We start from the raw sequence: 16,733 nt of genomic DNA, 5'->3' as shown, positions 1-16,733 counted from the left end.
TTTTAGTAGAGACGGTTTCACCATGTTGGTCAGGCTGGTCTTGAACTCCTGACCTCAGGTTATCCTCCCACCTTGGCCTCCCAAAGTGCTGGGATTATAGGTGTGAGCCACTGCGCCTGGCCAAGAAAATAAGTTTTTCTAAGGGATGAAGATACTTGCAGAAAAAAGGATCTGGCTGGGTACCATGGCTCACACCTGTAATCCCACTTTTTAAGCTCAGGAGATGGAGGCTGTAGTGAGCTATGATCACGCCACTGCACTCCAGTGTGGGTGACAAAGTGAGATCCTGTCTCTTAAAAAAAAAAAGGATACAAAGTATAGTTAAAAAGGTGGCCACTGGGGAAGGAATGGGTATATCTCTTTTTTAAAAAGGAAGGAAAATGTGAGATAAGAGAAAACAGGAATATGGGAGTAGGGCAAGGGTCCCTTGGGAGCTGGCACTAGTAAAGTCTTTGCTCACACTTTCTTCCACAGTAGGGCTTTGAGGGATGTTCCCACTGTAACTCAAGTTACTGCTGTCAGTCGACTCACCCAGGGACCTCCTACCGTGGAATCAGCCCTCGCTCACCTGGGCACCATGGTCCTGTCACATCATTTGCAATCATCCAGGGCTCTTTCCCTTGCTCCAGTAAGGAGATGACATCAGGCTTAGGAATGGAGAGTCCTGTTTACAGGAAAAGAAATGGGGTGTGATCAGACTGCTCCAAAATCCAAACCCAGTTCCCTGGTTACCATGGAAAAGACGCCATCACAAGGAAGGGGAAGGTTGTCCAAAGGATGAGAAGACCGAGGTGCCCAATGAAATGACTTGTTTCCAGTTCCGCAAAGCACAAAGCGACTTTTCAGTCACCAGAAATTCAGTCAGAAACTTGTAAGTTACCCTAGAAATTCAGTGAAGAAACCAGAAATTCTAGAAAGCTAGTCCTGAATTATTTGGAGCAGATATTTGTGATCACTCTCCATGAGCCCCTCCTTCCCTTCCAATCTGTTCCTCGATGCTCCTGGCCTTGTTCCGTGCCTTGCTCTGGAATCCTGACAGCTCACTGTAAGGACTGGGTTACCTATGCCTTCTGGCTTCTCACTGGCTTTGGCAGACAGGAAGCACCAACTGGAGATCAGTGAACAGGAGGAGAGAGGGCACTGGGCATTTCTCACCCCTCTCCCTCCCTCCTTTGACCCAGAGCTCTGGAAGTAACTACAGCTATTGCTGGCCGGGCTCTTCTCTGTGGTTTGTAGCGTCTCTGACAGTTTCCTCTCCTCACCCCTTTAGGCAGAGGTGGAAACAGCACCCCATGGTTGTAGTCCCAGGTGCCTTGCTTCCCATCTGGCCCATGTGATACAATCTCCTTACCTAGCGATACCAAGTGACCAAAGTTCTCCAGAGTCACCTCCCTGTACAAGTCCCTCTGAGCAGGTTCCAGGCACTTCCATTCTTCCAGAGAGAACTCTATGGCCACGTCCCTGAATGTCACCAATCCCTGAAACAATAAACCCATACATTAGTGTATATTAAACTTTTTCACTTTTTATTATGAAAAGTTTCAAAATGCACAAAAGTACAGAGAATAGTATACAGTAATGACCCTCCCATAAGATCAGTCTGCTTCAATAGTTAACAAGATGCAGGCTGAGCATGGGTGCTCATGCCTCTAATCCCAGCACTTTGGGAGGCTGAGGCAGGCAAATCACAAGGTCAGGAGTTCGAGACCAACCTGACCAACATGGAGAAACCCCATCTCTACTTAAAATAAAAAATTAGCCGGGCATGGTGGCGCATGCCTATAATCCCAGCTATTTGGGAGGCTGAGACAGGAGAATTGCTTGAACCTGGGAGGTGGAGGTTGCCATGAGCCGAGATCGCAGCATTGCACTCCAACCTGGGCAACAAGAGTGAAACTCCATCTCAAAAAACAAAACAAAACAAGATACACACTGTTTTATCTCTTCCCTTCTATCTGTTACTCCCCATGTGCTGTGAAGCAAATCTCACATGCCAAACATTATACTACTTCAACCACAGATACTTTAGTACCCAACAGATTATCCACTTTTCTTAGAAAAACACCTAATAATTTATCATACTTAATAAAAGTATCAATAATTTCCCAATCAACAGATTAAGCTCTAATTGCCCAATGTTCTCATTTTTTTTTTTTTGAGACAGAGTCTCACTCTGTTGCCCAGGCTGGAGTTCAGTGGTGCAATCTTGGCTCACTGCAACCTCTGCCTCCCAGGTTCAAGCAATTCTCCTGGCCCAGCCTCCCAAGTAACTGGGGTTACAGATACCCACCACCACACCCAGCTAATTTTTTTGTATTTTTAGTTGAAACAAGGTTCCTCCATGTTGGCCAGGCTGGTCCCAAACTCCTGGCCTCAAGTGATCTGTCCGACTCGGCCTCCCAAAGTATTGGGATTATAGGTGTGAGCCACTGCACCCAGCCTCAGTTTTTTATTTTTTGCTTTTTTTTTTGAGATGGGATTTTGCTCGGTCACCCAGGCTGGGGTGTAGTGGTACGTTCATGGCTCACTGCAGCCTCAACCTCCTGGGCTCAAGCAATCCTCCTATCTCAGCCTCCCGAGCAGCTGGGGCTACAGGGGTACGCCACCATACCTGGCTAATTTTTATTTTTAATATTTTTTTGTAGAGACAGAATCTCACTGTGTTACCCAGGCTGGTCTCAAACTCCTAGTCTCAAGTGATCCTCCTGCCTCAGCCTCCCAAAGCACTGAGATGACAGCCTGAGCCACTGCACCTGGCCAAGGACATTTACGAGGAGATGAAGAAGGGTACTGGAGGAAGGAGGTAATGAAGCTCATGAAGGAAGCTAGAGCTGCAGGCCTGTGCCATGAAGGAAGTATAATAAGCAGAGTTATGTGAGGCCTATATGATCTGGAGCATTCCTGTGGCTACAGATAAAACTGTCTGTCTGCAGACAGCAGGATACTTCTATCTTCCATATAGGCCTGGGAATGAGCAGAAAAGAGCTAAGTGGGGTCCCATAAATAAGTGAAATAGCGAAATACACAAAACACACAGCAAATCTGGGCCTGGCTAATAATAACATCTTTCAAAAATGAGTCCAGGCTAGGCGTGGTGGCTCACGCCTATAATCCCAGCACTTTGAGAGGCTGAGGCAGGTGGATCATTTGAGGACAGGAGTTTGAGACCAGCCTGACAGCTGGGTATGGTGGAAATTCCAGCACTTTGGGAAGCCAAGGTGGGTGGATTACTTGAGGTCAGGAGTTCAAGACCAGCCTGACCAACATGGTGAAACCCCATCTCTACTAAAAATACAAAAAATTAGCCAGGTGTGGTGGCAGGAGCCTGTAATCTCAGCTACTCTAGAGGCTGAGGCAGGAGAATCACTTGAATCCAGGATGCAGAGGTTGTAGTCTACTGAGATCATGCCACTGCACTCCAGCCTGGGCGACAAGAGCAAGACTCTGTCTCAAAAAACAAACAAACAAACAAACGTCCAGCCTGGCCAACATGGCAAAACCCTGTCTGTACTAAAAATACAAAAAATTAGCCAGGCATGGTGGTGCACTCCTGTAATCCCAGCTACTCAGGAGGCTGAGGCAGGAGAATCGCTTGAACCCAGGAGGTGGAGGTTGCAGTGAGCCAAGATTGTGCCACTGCACTCCAGCCTTGGTGACAGAGCGAGACTCTGTCTCAAAACAAACAGACAAACAAAAAATGTACCTGGGCATGATGGTGCACGCCTGTAGTCCCAGCTACTCAGGAAGCTGAGGCAGGAGAATTGCTTGAGCCTGGGAGGTGGAGGTTGCAATGAGCTGAGATCATGCTAGTGCACTCCAGCCTGGGCGACAGAGCGAGACCCCGTCTCAAAAACAATAAAAATAAATAAATAAAAATGAAAGAAGGAAGAGAGAAGGAAGGAGGAAAGGAAGGTAGCCAGGCAGGCAGAAAGACAGGAACTGTTATTGGTTGCATAATATTGTATCTTCTTCCATTATTTTCGTGCACTTAGCCTAAATACGATGTGTAAGTTAACGTGGCTTATATCCAAAAGAGAGGCAGTAACAAATGCTGGTTAAGATGTGAAGAGAAGGGAACCTGAGATGTGAAGAGAAGGGTACACTATTGTTGGGAATGTAAATTAGAACTACCACTATGGAGAACAGTTTGGAGGTTCCTCAAAAAACTAAAAATGGAGCTACCCTGTGGTCCAGCAATCAAACCGCTGGGTATATACCCACAAGAAAGGAAATCAATATATCGAAGAGATAGCTGCACTCCATGTTTGCCTTGGCACTGTCCACAATACCCAAGATTTGGAATCAACTCAAGTGTCTGTCAACAGATGAATGGATAAAGAAAATGTGGTACATATACACAATAGAGGACTATTCAGCCACGAAAACAGTGAGATCCGGTCATCTGCAACATGAATGGAACTGGAGGTCATTATGCTATGTGAAATAAGCCAGGCACAGAGAGACAAACTGCATGTTCTCACTTATTTGTGGATATAAAAATCAAAACAATTCAACTCATGGTCATAGGGAGTAGAAGGATGATTACTAGGGGCTGGGAAGGGTAGTGGGAGGCTGAGGGGGAGGTGGGGATGGTTAATGGGTACAAAAAATAGAAATAATAAGACTTACTATTTGATAGCACAACAGGGTGACTATAGTCAATAGTAACTTAATTGTACATTTTTTTCTTTTTTTGAGACAGAGTCTTGCTCTGTCTTCCAGGCTGTAGTGCAGTGGCTTGATCTTGGCTTACCGCAACCTCCACTCCCGGGTTCAACTCATTCTCCTGCCTTAGCCTCTAGAGTAGCTGGGATTACAGGCATCCACCACCACGCCCAGCTAATTTTTGTATTTTTTCATAGATATGGGGTTTCCTCATGTTGGCCAGGCTGGTCTCGAACTCCTGACCTCAGGTAATCTGCCCGCCTCGTCCTCCCGAAGTGCTGGGATTACAGGAGTGAGCCATCGTGCCTGGCCTCTTTCTTTTAATTTCTAAGGTAGGAAAATGTTGATAGATATAACCAGCATTAACAAAAGTTCTGGCCAGGCACAGTGGCTAACCCTATAATTCCAACACTTTGGGAGGCTGAGATAGGAGGATCGCTTGAGACCAGGAGTTCAAGACCAGCCAGGGCAATGTAGTGAGACCCCATCTCTACAAACAAAAATTTAGATTTAAATTTAAAAACACAAAGTTGGGTATGGTGGCTCATCCCTGTAATCCCAGCACTTTTGGAGGCCAAGGTGGGTGAATCACCTAAGCTCGGGAGTACAAGACCAGGCTGTGCAAATGGTGAAACCCCATTTCTACAAAAAAAAAAAAAAAAAAAAAATGGAATTTAGCCGAGTGCAGTGGCGTGCCTGTAGTCCCAGCTACACAGGAGGCTCAGGCAGGGGAATCTCGAGCCTAGGATGCAGAGACTGCAGTGAGCTGAGATCACGCCACTTCACTCCAGCCTGGGTGACAGAGTAAGACCCTGTCTCAAAAAAAAAAAGAGAAAGGAAAAGAAAGAGAGAGAGAAAGAAGAGAAAGAAAAAGAGAGAGAGAAAAACAAGAGAAAGAAAAAAGAGAAAGAAAGAAAAAGAAAGATTCATTCATTTAAAAGGGTTTTATGTTTTACCCAACTTCAAGGTGTTTGCAATAGAAGCCCACAGCCTTCTCTCTCCACGTTGACATGGTAGGAGTTGTAGTGATTGGTCTTGGTCTCTATATGCGGTAACATCTGTTTTGTGAAACCTTTAGGAAGGTGGGTGTGATTGGGAATTTTAGTGACGGAACACTCTTCAGTCTTGCAAGGAAATGTATGAGACATGAATAACCATAAAATGGTCCATTTTGAGGTTGAACATACGTGTTGGTTGTGGGCCACATTTATGTAACTCAGGTATACCCTCCATCAGCTTTCTGATGTGAGGAACAAGGAGAAGTGGATAGTGAAGAAATATGAATATTAACAAGCATATAATAAACCCTGAAGATTTTATATATCTTGTGTTTTTAAATTTTTCATTTTTGTTGGTACATAGTAGGTGTATACATTTATGGTGTACGTGAGAAGTTGTGATACAGGCCTGCTGTGTGAAATAAGCATGTCATAGAGAATAGGGTATCCAACCCCTCAAGCGTTTATCCTTTCAAGTTATAAAAAATCTAATTATAGGGCCAGGCGCGGTGGCTCACACCTGTAATCCCAGCACTTTGGGAGGCCAAGGCGGGTGGATCACGAGGTCAAGAGATCGAGACCATCCTGGTCAACATGGTGAAACCCCGTCTCTACTAAAAATACAAAAAAAAATTAGTGGGGCATGGTGGCACATGCCTGTAATCCCAGCTACTCAGGAGGCCGAGGCAGGAGAATTGCCTGAACCCAGGAGGCGGAGGTTGCGGTGAGCTGAGATCGCGCCATTGCACTCCAGCCTGGGTAACAAGAGCGAAACTCTGTCTCAAAAAAAAAAAAATCTAATTATATTCTTTATTTAAAATGTACATTTTGGCCGGGCGTGGTGGCACACCAACTGGTATGCTGGCCTGTCATACCAGCACTTTGGGGGACCAAGTCAGGCAGATCACTTGAGATCAGATAAATTTAAATGTATTACTATGATTATTATTATTTTTGAGACAGAGTCTCATTCTATCGGCCAGTCTGGAGTGCACTGATGCGATCTTGGCTCACTGAAACCTCTGCCTCCCAGATTCAAGCGCTTCTTGTGCCTCAGCCTCCTGAGCAGCTGGAATTACAGGCATGTGCCATCACGCCTGGCTAATTTTTGTATTTTTAGTAGAGACGGGGTTTCACCATGTTGGCCAGGCTGGTCTTAAACTCCTGACCTCAGGTGATCTGCCTGCCTTGGCCTCCCAAATTGCTGGGATTACAGGATTTGAGGTTGCAAGATTGAGGATTTGAGGTTTTTATACACACACAGACACACACACACACACACATACATACATATAAAATTTAAAAATTATATGGGTCTGGTGGTGCACACCTGTAGTCCCAGCTACTCAGAGGTGGGAGGATCACTTGAGCCTGGGAGTTCAAGGCTGCAGTGGGCTGTGATCGTGCTACTGCACTCCAGCCTGGGAAACAGAGCAAGACTCTGCCTCTATTAAAAATGATAATAATGGCCTGGACGTGGTGGCTCAAGCCAGTAATTCCAGCACTTTGGGAGGCTGAGATGAGAGGATTGCTTGAGGCCAGGAGTTTGAGACCAGCCTGGTCAACATAGAGAGACTCTATCTCTGTTTACTTTATTTATTTATTTATTTATTTATTTATTTATTTTTTGAGACGGAGTTTCGCTCTCGTTACCCAGGCTGGAGTGCAATGGCGCGATCTCGGCTCACCGCAACCTCCGCCTCCTGGGTTCAGGCAATTCTCCTGCCTCAGCCTCCTGAGTAGCTGGGATTACAGGCACGCGCCACCGTGCCCAGCTAATTTTTTGTATTAGTAGAGACGGGGTTTCACCATGTTGACCAGGATGGTCTCGATCTCTTGACCTCGTGATCCACCCGCCTCGGCCTCCCAAAGTGCTGGGATTATACGCCTGAGCCACCGCGCCCGGCCTTTCTTTTTTTTTTTGAGACAAGGTCTTACTCTGTCACCCAGGCTGGAGTGCAGTGGCGCAATCTCAGCTCGCTGCAACCTCAGGCTCCTGAGCAGCTTGGACTACAGGCATCTGCCACCACGCCTGACTAATATTTACATTTTTTGTAGAGATGAGGTTTTGCTATGTTGCCAGGCTGGTCTGAAACTCCTGGACTGAAGTAATCTGTCCACCTCAGCCTACCAAAGTACTAGGACTATAGGTGTGAGCCACTGCACCCTCAAAGGCCTCAACCTTTTTTTGTTTTTTAAATACATTACCTAGCCTCAGGTACTCCTTTATATCAACACAAAAATGGATTAAGATAGTATTCATTTCATTATTCTTTATGCCAAATATATGTTATAGATATGTTTATACACCTATCTATCTATCTACACATATATATTTTTTGAGACAGAGTCTTGCTCTATCACCCAGGCTGGAGTGCAGTGATATGATATCTGCTCATTACAACCTCAGCCTCCCGGGTTCAAGCGATTCTGCTACCTCAGCCTCTTGAGTATCTGGGATTACAGGCACCTGCCACCACTGTGTCCAGCCCATTATATCTATCTATCTATCTAATCTCTCTCTAATCTCTATCTATCTATCTATCTATCTATCTAATCTATGTATAGATAGATATTTTGACGGTATTAGATGTTTTGTGATTTTTTTAAAGAGGGAGTGACATTTAAAAATAGAATAAAGAGGCCAAATTCGGTGGCTCATGCCTGTAATTCCAGTACTAGGAGGCTGAGGTCGGAGGATTCCTTGAGCCCAGGAGATAGCGAGACACTGTCTCTACAAAAAATTTAAAAATTAGCTGGGAGTGGTGGCATGTGGCTGTGGTCCTACCTACTTGGGAGGCTGAGGCAGGAGGATTGCTTCAACCCAGGAGGTTGAGGCTGCATTGAGCCATAATTGTGACACTGTGCTCTAGTCTGGGTGACAGAGCGAGACTCTTTCTGAAAAAACAAAATGAAACAAAAACATAGAAGAAAGAAACCACCCAAGACAATGCAAAAGACGAAACTATTTTATTTCATCTTTGGCCCCATTCAACCACAATTATGATAAGGGAGACTCTCATATTTCTCTCAAGAGAAGGTATTTTTACTGTACTGGTGCTCTGCTAAGAGCGTTTATTTATTTATTTATTTACTTATTTGAGACAGAGTCTCACTCTGCCGCCCAGAGTGGAGTGCAGTGGGGCAATCTTGGATAACTACAACCTCCATCTCCTGGGTTCAAGCGATTCTCCTGTCTCAGCCTCCCGAATAGCTGGGACTACAGGCATGCACCACCATGCCCGGTAATTTTTTATATTTTTAGTAGAGATGGGGTTTCACCATGTTGGCCAGGCTGATCTCGAACTCCTAGCCTCAAGTGATCCACCCGCTTCAGCATCCCAAAGTGCTGGGATTACAGGCGTGAGCCACCACGTCCAGCCTAAGCTCTGCTAAGAGCACTACAGACACGTGGACAATGCTGGAGAGGAGAGGGCCACCAAGGGACGTGGGCACCATCACTCATCTCCTGGAATGGATGAACTGTGAGAAGGATACAGGGAAGTTTCAGGAAAAAGAGTACAAATGTTTATATAATCTGGGGGGAAGACAGATTATTCTAACGATAGAAGAAATTTCAACATACCTGAGCCATGGCTTTTAGAACTATTTGACCTGCTCTGATTTCTCTGGATTCTTCTCTTGGACAAGTACAGAGTCCTGTAAAAGCAGAATGGGGGGAGATGGAGTAACCTCTGATAAACCGACCTTGCCTCAGCACTCCCAAATAGAGGAGCTTAAAAGAACTGTACTTCCAATGTCTCAAAACTGCTTCTCCCACCCTCTCCATGTCCTTCCACACAAGAGCTAACATTAAGAACTACAAAGTTGCCCGGCCGGGTGCGGTGGCTCAAGCCTGTAATCCCAGCACTTTGGGAGGCCGAGACGGGTGGATCACGAGGTCAAGAGATCGAGACCGTCCTGGTCAACATAGTGAAACCCCGTCTCTACTAATACAAAAAATTAGCTGGGCATGGTGGCGCATGCCTGTAATCCCAGCTACTCAGGAGGCTGAGGCAGGAGAATTGCCTGAACCCAGGAGGCGGAGGTTGCGGTGAGCCGTGATCGCGCCATTGCACTCCAGCCTGGGTAATGAGCGAAACTCCGCCTCAAAAAAAAAAAAAAAAAAAAGAACTACAAAGTTGGCTGGGTGCAGTGACTCACGCCTGTAATCTCAGTACTTCGGGAGGCTGAGGCAGGCGGATCATGAGATCATGAGTTCGAGACCAGCCTGGCTAACATGGTGAAACCCTGTCTCTAATAAAAATACAAAAATAAGCTGGGCATGGTGGTGGGCACCTGTAATCCCAGCTACTTGGGAGGCTGACGCAGAAGAATCATTTGAACCCAGGAGGCAGAGGTTGCAGTGAACCAAGATCGCAGCAATGCACTCCAGCCTGGGCGACAGGGCGAGACTCCATCTCAAAAAAAACAACAACAAAAAAAAACATATAGCGTTGGCCGGGTGTGGTGGCTCATGCCTGTAATCCCAGCACTTTGGGAGTCTGAGGCACAAGAATTGCTTGAACCTGAAAGGTGGAGGTTGCAGTGAGCTGAGATCGTGCCACTGTACTCCAGCCTGGGTGACAGAGTGACATTCGGTTTAATAAAAAAAAAAAGCAAAAACAGAAATACAAACCTCAGAGTTAACAAAACGCAGTCCCTTCCTAAAAAGTAAGGAACTCAAAAGTGGCAAGATGGTTTATTTTCTTTTTCTTTTTTTTTTTGAGACGGCATTTCGCTCTTGTTGCCCAGGCTAGAGTGTAATGGCACAGTCTCAGCTCACCACAACCTCTGCCTCTTGGGTTCAAGCGATTCTCCTGCCTCAGCCTCCTGAGTAGCTGGAATTACAGGCATGTACCACCACGCCTGGCTAATTTTGTATTTTTAATAGAGATGGGGTTTCTCCATGTTGCTTAGGCTGGTCTCGAACTCCTGACCTCAGGTGATCCGCCCGCCTCGGCCTCCCAAAGTGCTGGAATTACAAGTGTGAGCCACCCTGCCCAGCCTGCAGCAAGATGGTTTCAAGGCAGATGTGCTGCAACACTGACAGAGAACCCAGGCACCACCAAGGAAGGCATTACGGCTGACACGGTCCCCCATTTTGTTGATGCTAACCAACGAGGATCTTACCACTGAGACTTACCCACTTGACCCCTAAGGATGAGGACAGCACCATCAGGCTAGGAACACAGACCATCTATGCAGGCCGAACCTTGAGTAAGACATCCCTAAATGAAGTCTTCTAGCTTCTCTGGGCTCAATAGGCAAACCTCCTGGGCATGTCACTGGCTCTACTTCTTCCTTCCAAGTCCAAAATGGGGCTACACCATGCATACCATAGGCTCTGTCAATGCCTCCAGCCCCAGCTAGACTCACCAGGGAGAAGCAAGAAAGCCCCAGTAATACAGGCATCTTTTTTTTTTTTTTGAGATGGAGTTTCGCTCTTGTTACCCAGGCTGGAGTGCAATGGCGCGATCTCGGCTCACTGCAACCTCCGCCTCCTGGGTTCAGGTAATTCTCCTGCCTCAGCCTCCTGAGTAGCTGGGATTACAGATGCACGCCACCATGCCCGGCTAATTTTTGTATTTTTAGTAGAGACAGGGTTTCACCATGTTGACCAGGATGGTCTCGATCTCTTGACCTCGTGATCCACTGCGCCCGGCCCTAATACAGGCATCTTGCTCACATACCTGCACATCCAGAGTGCTGCCTTCAAAGGGAACTCAGTTTCTAGAAGCCTCTTGGGCCAGCACTCCTTATTTCTCATCTGAGCCCTCCCTACTGCTTGCTTTATTTTTTTAAGACTAGACAAGTACAGTAGTAAAAAGAGGGGGAAGAATAGAACAAGGAATTCAATCCATAACTCACTGTGAACAATCAATGGAGATGACTCACTACCTTCTGACCGTCTACTGTTTTCCTGCAGAACATCACTTCCCCACTGACTGTAAGACTAGCAGTTGCTGAGTCTGGAGTCCTGTGAATGGTCCACATCTCAAGGGAGTAAGTCAGAATTTTGTTTTTTGTTTTTTTTTGAGACAGAGTCTCACTCTCACCCAGGCTGGAGTGCAATGGCATGATCTCAGCTCACTGCAACCTCTGCCTCCTGGCTTCAAGCAATTCTCCTGCCTCAGCCTCCTGAGTAGTTAGGATTACACCTGGCTAATTTTTGTATTTTTATTAGAGACAAGGTTTCACCATGTTGGCCAGGCTGGTCTCGAACTCCTAACCTCATGATTTGCCCGCCTTGGCCTCCCAAAGTGCTGGGATTATAGGTGTGAACCACTGCACCCGGCCTACATATCTTTGTTGATATAACGATGTAAAACAAATAACATTAGGTGAAAAACGCAGGTTACAAAATAGCAAGTGTAGTGTAATCCTATACTTACAAGAAAAATACACATATTTACACATGTATGCTTGTGTGTATGCGGCATAGAAGATGGACTAAAAGGATTTTCAATTAAATTTGTGTATTTGTCTCTACGTGATATGATTATGGAGGATCTTTCTTTTTTTTTCTGTATATTCAAGTTTTTCCCTAAAGCGAGCACATACGTGGGTGCACATGTGTATGTTTGAAACCGAGTCTCACTTTGCTGGAGTGCAGTGGCGTGATCTCAGCTCACTGCAACCTCTACCTCCCAGGTTCAAGCAATTCTCCTGTCTCTGCCTCTGGAGTAGCTGGGATTACAGCTGCATACCACCGTGACTGACTAATTTTTGTAGTTTTAGTAGAGACGGGGTTTCAGTATTTTGGCTGGGCTGGTCTCAAACTCCTGGCCTCAAGTGATCCGCCCACCTCGGCCTCCCAAAGTGTTGGGATTATAGGCATGAGCCACACTGTACCCAGCAAGCACATATTCTATAATGATAAGTAACATAATTAATTCTCCTCGATGGGGGAGTGGATTATAAAAGGAGCTGTGAATAGAGTGATTCATGAGTGGCAGTGAGGTACCTTTGGGAACCTGCATATTGAAGGGGAGCTTGATTTTCTCTGTGCTAAAGCCTTTGAGGGGTGTGTCCTGGCCTTACGCAGAGGTGACCTTTCATCTGAAAGGCTTCCTCAGTTCCCGCTTCCTCAGTCCCCTCGCTGGCTTGTGCACAGGCTGTCAACCCTCTTTCCACAGTCCAGGGATGTCCTCCTTGCTCTGAAAAGAAATCACATCTAATTTACAGAAGCAACTTCCTAAATACAGAAAAAGAAATGGGTCTTAGCCAGTGTGGTAGACCCACACTGGTGAAACATTGCTAATGTTTCACCATTATCCAGTTTTGGGCACATAGAAAATGACATTTTCCAGTCCCTTGCACTTAGGCAGGGCCATGCACTGCTTTTAGCCAATGAATCTCAGCTGAGGTGATGACTGTCACTCAGCTGACACCAGAAAGACTGCACGATTCTCCAATCTTCCTAGGATGTGATGACCATCTGTGTTTAAGATGGCACAGCCTGAGGGTGGTGGGGCCTTCTTTGGAATGGAACCCTGTTTCTGCTGATCCACAGTAGACATGTACATGTGTAGAAATACAATGTTATTCTGTAAGCCACTCACTTTCAGGGGTTGTTTGCCACCACAGCATAACTTAGCCTGTCCTAACCAGTACACCAATTAGGCTATACTTTGACTACATAAAAATTCAGACTCAGACACTTGGTCAATATGAAAAAGAGCAATTTTAAAAAGGAGGAAGCTTCAGAAATAACAGCAGAGCTGTCCAATTCCAGCTCTATATGTCTCAAAGGGATTGTTTGTATACCCACATTGTGAAAGAAAATTCGGATTATGAGTTACAGGATGATATTTTTTTTTTCTTTGAGACAGGATTTCACTCTTACCCAAGCTGGAGGGCAGTGGTGTGATCATAGCCTCAACCTCCTGGGCTAAGGTGATTCTCCTGCTTTAGCCTCCCAAGTAGCTGAGACCACATGTACACCACTACACCTGGCTAGTTTTTTTTTTTGCTTTTGTTTTTTTTTTGAGACAGAGTCTCACTCTGTCACCAGGCTGGAGTGCAGTGGCACGATCTTGGCTCACTGCAACCTCTGCCTCCCGGGTTGAAGCAATTCTCCTGCCTGAGCCTCTCGAGTAGCTGGGACTACAGGTGCACAGCACCACACCCGCTAATTTTTTTTTGTATTTTTAGTTGGCCAGAATGGTCTCAATTGCTTCACCTCATGATCCGCCTGCCTTGGCTTCCCAAAGTGCTGAGATTACAGGCATGAGCCACCACACCCAGCCCACCTGGCTAATTTTAAAATTTTTTGTAATGACAGGGTCTCGATATGTTGCTCAGGCTGGTCTTGAACTCCTGGCCTTAAGTGATCCTCCCACCTTAGCCTCCTAAAGTGCTGGGATTGCAGGTGTGAGCCACTGTGCCCAGCCTACAAGTTGATTTTGACCCAGCAAAATCATGCTGTTTTAGATCTCTAACATTAAAACTTTGTACAAATCCCTCCGGAAAGTTGGGCTATCTCTACAACACCTAGTAAAACTTGAAGCTGTCTCTCTAAATGTTCCCTGTCTGCATTCACAGATGTTCTTTCTTTCTTTTTTTTTTTTTTTTTTGAGATGGAGTTTTGCTCTCGTTACCCAGGCTGGAGTGCAATGGCGCGATCTCGGCTCACCGCAACCTCCGCCTCCTGGGTTCAGGCAATTCTCCTGCCTCAGCCTCTTGAGTAGCTGGGATTACAGGCACGCGCCACCATGCGCAGCTAATTTTTTTGTATTAGTAGAGACGGGGTTTCACAATGTTTACCAGGATGGTCTCGATCTCTCGACCTCGTGATCCACCCGCCTCGGCCTCCCAAAGTGCTGGGATTACAGGCTTGAGCCACTGCGCCCGGCTCACAGATGTTCTTTAGGGCCCGGGATCCCACATCACAAGGGCCTGGGAGAAGTTGGCCAAGTTATGGGAGCTAGACAGGTATAGGAATCTCCATTTTAATCTTAGTAATCTCTTCCTGAAAAAGCAACCACTCTGAGTAAAAACTCTAATCAAAAACCCTTTTCCCAGTGTTTTTATTTTTATTTATTTATTTATTTGAGACAGGGTCTCATTCTGTAACTTAGGCTGGAGTGCAGTAGCATGATCACAGCTCACTGCAACCTTGACCTCTCAGACTCAAGAGATCCTGCTACCTCAGCCTCCCAAATAGCTGGGCCTACAGGCATTCACCAAAACGTCTGGCTAGTTTTTAATTTTTTGTAGAGATGGGGTTTCGTCATGTTGCCCAGGCTGGTCTCAAACTCCTGGGCTCAAACAATTCTCCCACCTCTACTCAAACTGCTGGGATTACAGAAGTGAGCCACTGCACCCTAAAATGGTAAATTTTATGTTACATTTATTTAATCATAAAACCAAACAAGTAACAAGACTGGTTACTTAAATAAGTAAGTGGGAAACTGGGTAGAAGGAATGGGGGCCGGGTGCAGTGGCTCATGCCTAAAATCCCAGTGCTCTGGGGAGGCCGAGGCGGACAGACCACCTGAGGTCAGGCGTTCAAGACCAGCCTGGCCAACATGGTGAAACCCCGTCTCTACTAAAAATACAAAAATTAGCTGGGTGTGGTGGCGCATGCATGTAATCCCAGCTACTTGGGAGGTTGAGGCAAGAGAATCGCTTGAACCTGGGAGACAGAGGTTGCAGTGAGCCAAGATGGCACCACTGCACTCCAGCCTGGGCAACAGAGCAAGACTCTGTCTCAAAAAAAAAAAAAAAAAAGTATATGGGAATTCTATTTTTGTAACATTTTAAAGTCTTTAATTCAAAATGAAAAGTAAAGAAAAAAATTTAAAAGAACATTAGATATGCAGGGAGGATACGGGCCTTTCAGTCCATCTCCAAGGCATCCAGTAAATTACTCCTGTGGCAAATAGGGGAGACCAGATTACTTTGGTGGGGGTGGTTCTGATGTTTCAGAAGAAGGAAAGAAAAGCTTTGAAAAACAAGAAGGATTTCAGGGAAAGAAGAATAAAACCTGATGTACTTGAACTTGACAACTTTCTTGAAGCAGGGTTAAGAGAAAGGAATCATGAACAATCAGGCCCTTTTTGAACCATTATCCCCCTTCCCTACCACACAAGGGAGTGTGGTCAGAGAAGACCGGGAATCTGCCTAGATCCAGTGTCTCTCGAGAAGGCTGAGGTCACTATTGTCCAGGGCCAAAATCTGTCCTAACTTCAAAGGTTCTGCAGGGGTCAAGCACTAGATTCACTGGCACACTTGGTGCTGGACCTATAGTCAGTGTCACACAAACATAATGACACATCCACTCTTTTATTTTTTTGAGACAGGGTCTCACTCTGTTGCCCAGGCCGGAGTGCAGTGGCTCAAACACAGCTCACTGCACCCTTGACCCTCTCAGGCTTAAGAGATCCTCCCACCTCAGCTTCCCAGTAGCTGGGACCACAGGCACAGGCCACCACACTCAGATAATTTTTAATTTTTTTGTATGGGCCAGGCTGGTCTCAAACTCCTGGGCTCAAGTGATCCTCCCACCTCGGCCTCCCAAAATGCTGGTGTAAGCCTCCACGTCTGACCCTACATCCACTCTTGAGAAACAGGACACAATCACAGACACCTCCATACCTTTCCAGTCACAATCACACACCCACTAAGACACACACAGTCACACAATCTACTCTCCACTGTGATACACATTCACTCCCATATAGTCATAAGCCCCCCACACCAATACTGACAAATGCCTCATATAGTCACAATCACACACCCAGTCAGTGGACACACCCCATCACTGGTACCCAGTCACAACTGAACATTCACTGTGGACACACATAGTCACACTCACACAAGCAACCCACACAAGCAGTGACATCCCACTCCCACATACATAGCACCACACACACACACACACACACACACACACCCCAAGGGACACAGGAATACACACGTGGCGTCACCACACAGTCACAGGCAATTGCATACGGCCACAGTGTCACACAGCCAAAACCACTCACCCACCTTGGAGACATGAATCACAACCGCACATACCTGCACTGGTCACACAGTCAAAACTGTACTCACACCCCAGGAACA

The 16,733-nt window shown here is 46.1% G+C and overlaps 2 protein-coding genes across 4 annotated transcripts in view; one reads left to right on the top strand and one right to left on the bottom strand.

Moving 5' to 3' along the window:
• Positions 1-16,733, top strand: part of ZNF146 (zinc finger protein 146) — a 59,123-nt gene that overhangs the window by 15,370 nt on the left and 27,020 nt on the right. The gene's annotated exons all lie outside the window — the stretch shown is intronic.
• ZNF565 (zinc finger protein 565) overlaps positions 1-16,733 on the bottom strand; it is a 34,361-nt gene that overhangs the window by 17,003 nt on the left and 625 nt on the right. The window contains exons 2-4 of one of the 2 annotated variants that reach the window (XM_064381437.1): positions 9,250-9,323; positions 1,352-1,478; positions 569-664 (exon numbers count right to left, since the gene is read on the bottom strand). In XM_064381437.1, the coding sequence (XP_064237507.1) occupies positions 569-664; positions 1,352-1,478; positions 9,250-9,258 (232 nt within the window). In that variant the 5' untranslated portion in view covers positions 9,259-9,323. Of the gene's footprint in view, positions 1-568; positions 665-1,351; positions 1,479-9,249; positions 9,477-16,733 lie in introns of those variants that run through there. The other variant, XM_064381435.1, reaches the window with a different exon arrangement.

The sequence above is a fragment of the Aotus nancymaae genome, unplaced genomic scaffold (assembly GCF_030222135.1).
Source record: "Aotus nancymaae isolate 86718 unplaced genomic scaffold, 86718_ANA_hifiasm-v0.15.2.pri h1tg000028l, whole genome shotgun sequence".
NCBI classification, from domain to species: domain Eukaryota; kingdom Metazoa; phylum Chordata; class Mammalia; order Primates; family Aotidae; genus Aotus; species Aotus nancymaae.
This window is presented reverse-complemented; position numbering and strand designations above follow the sequence as displayed.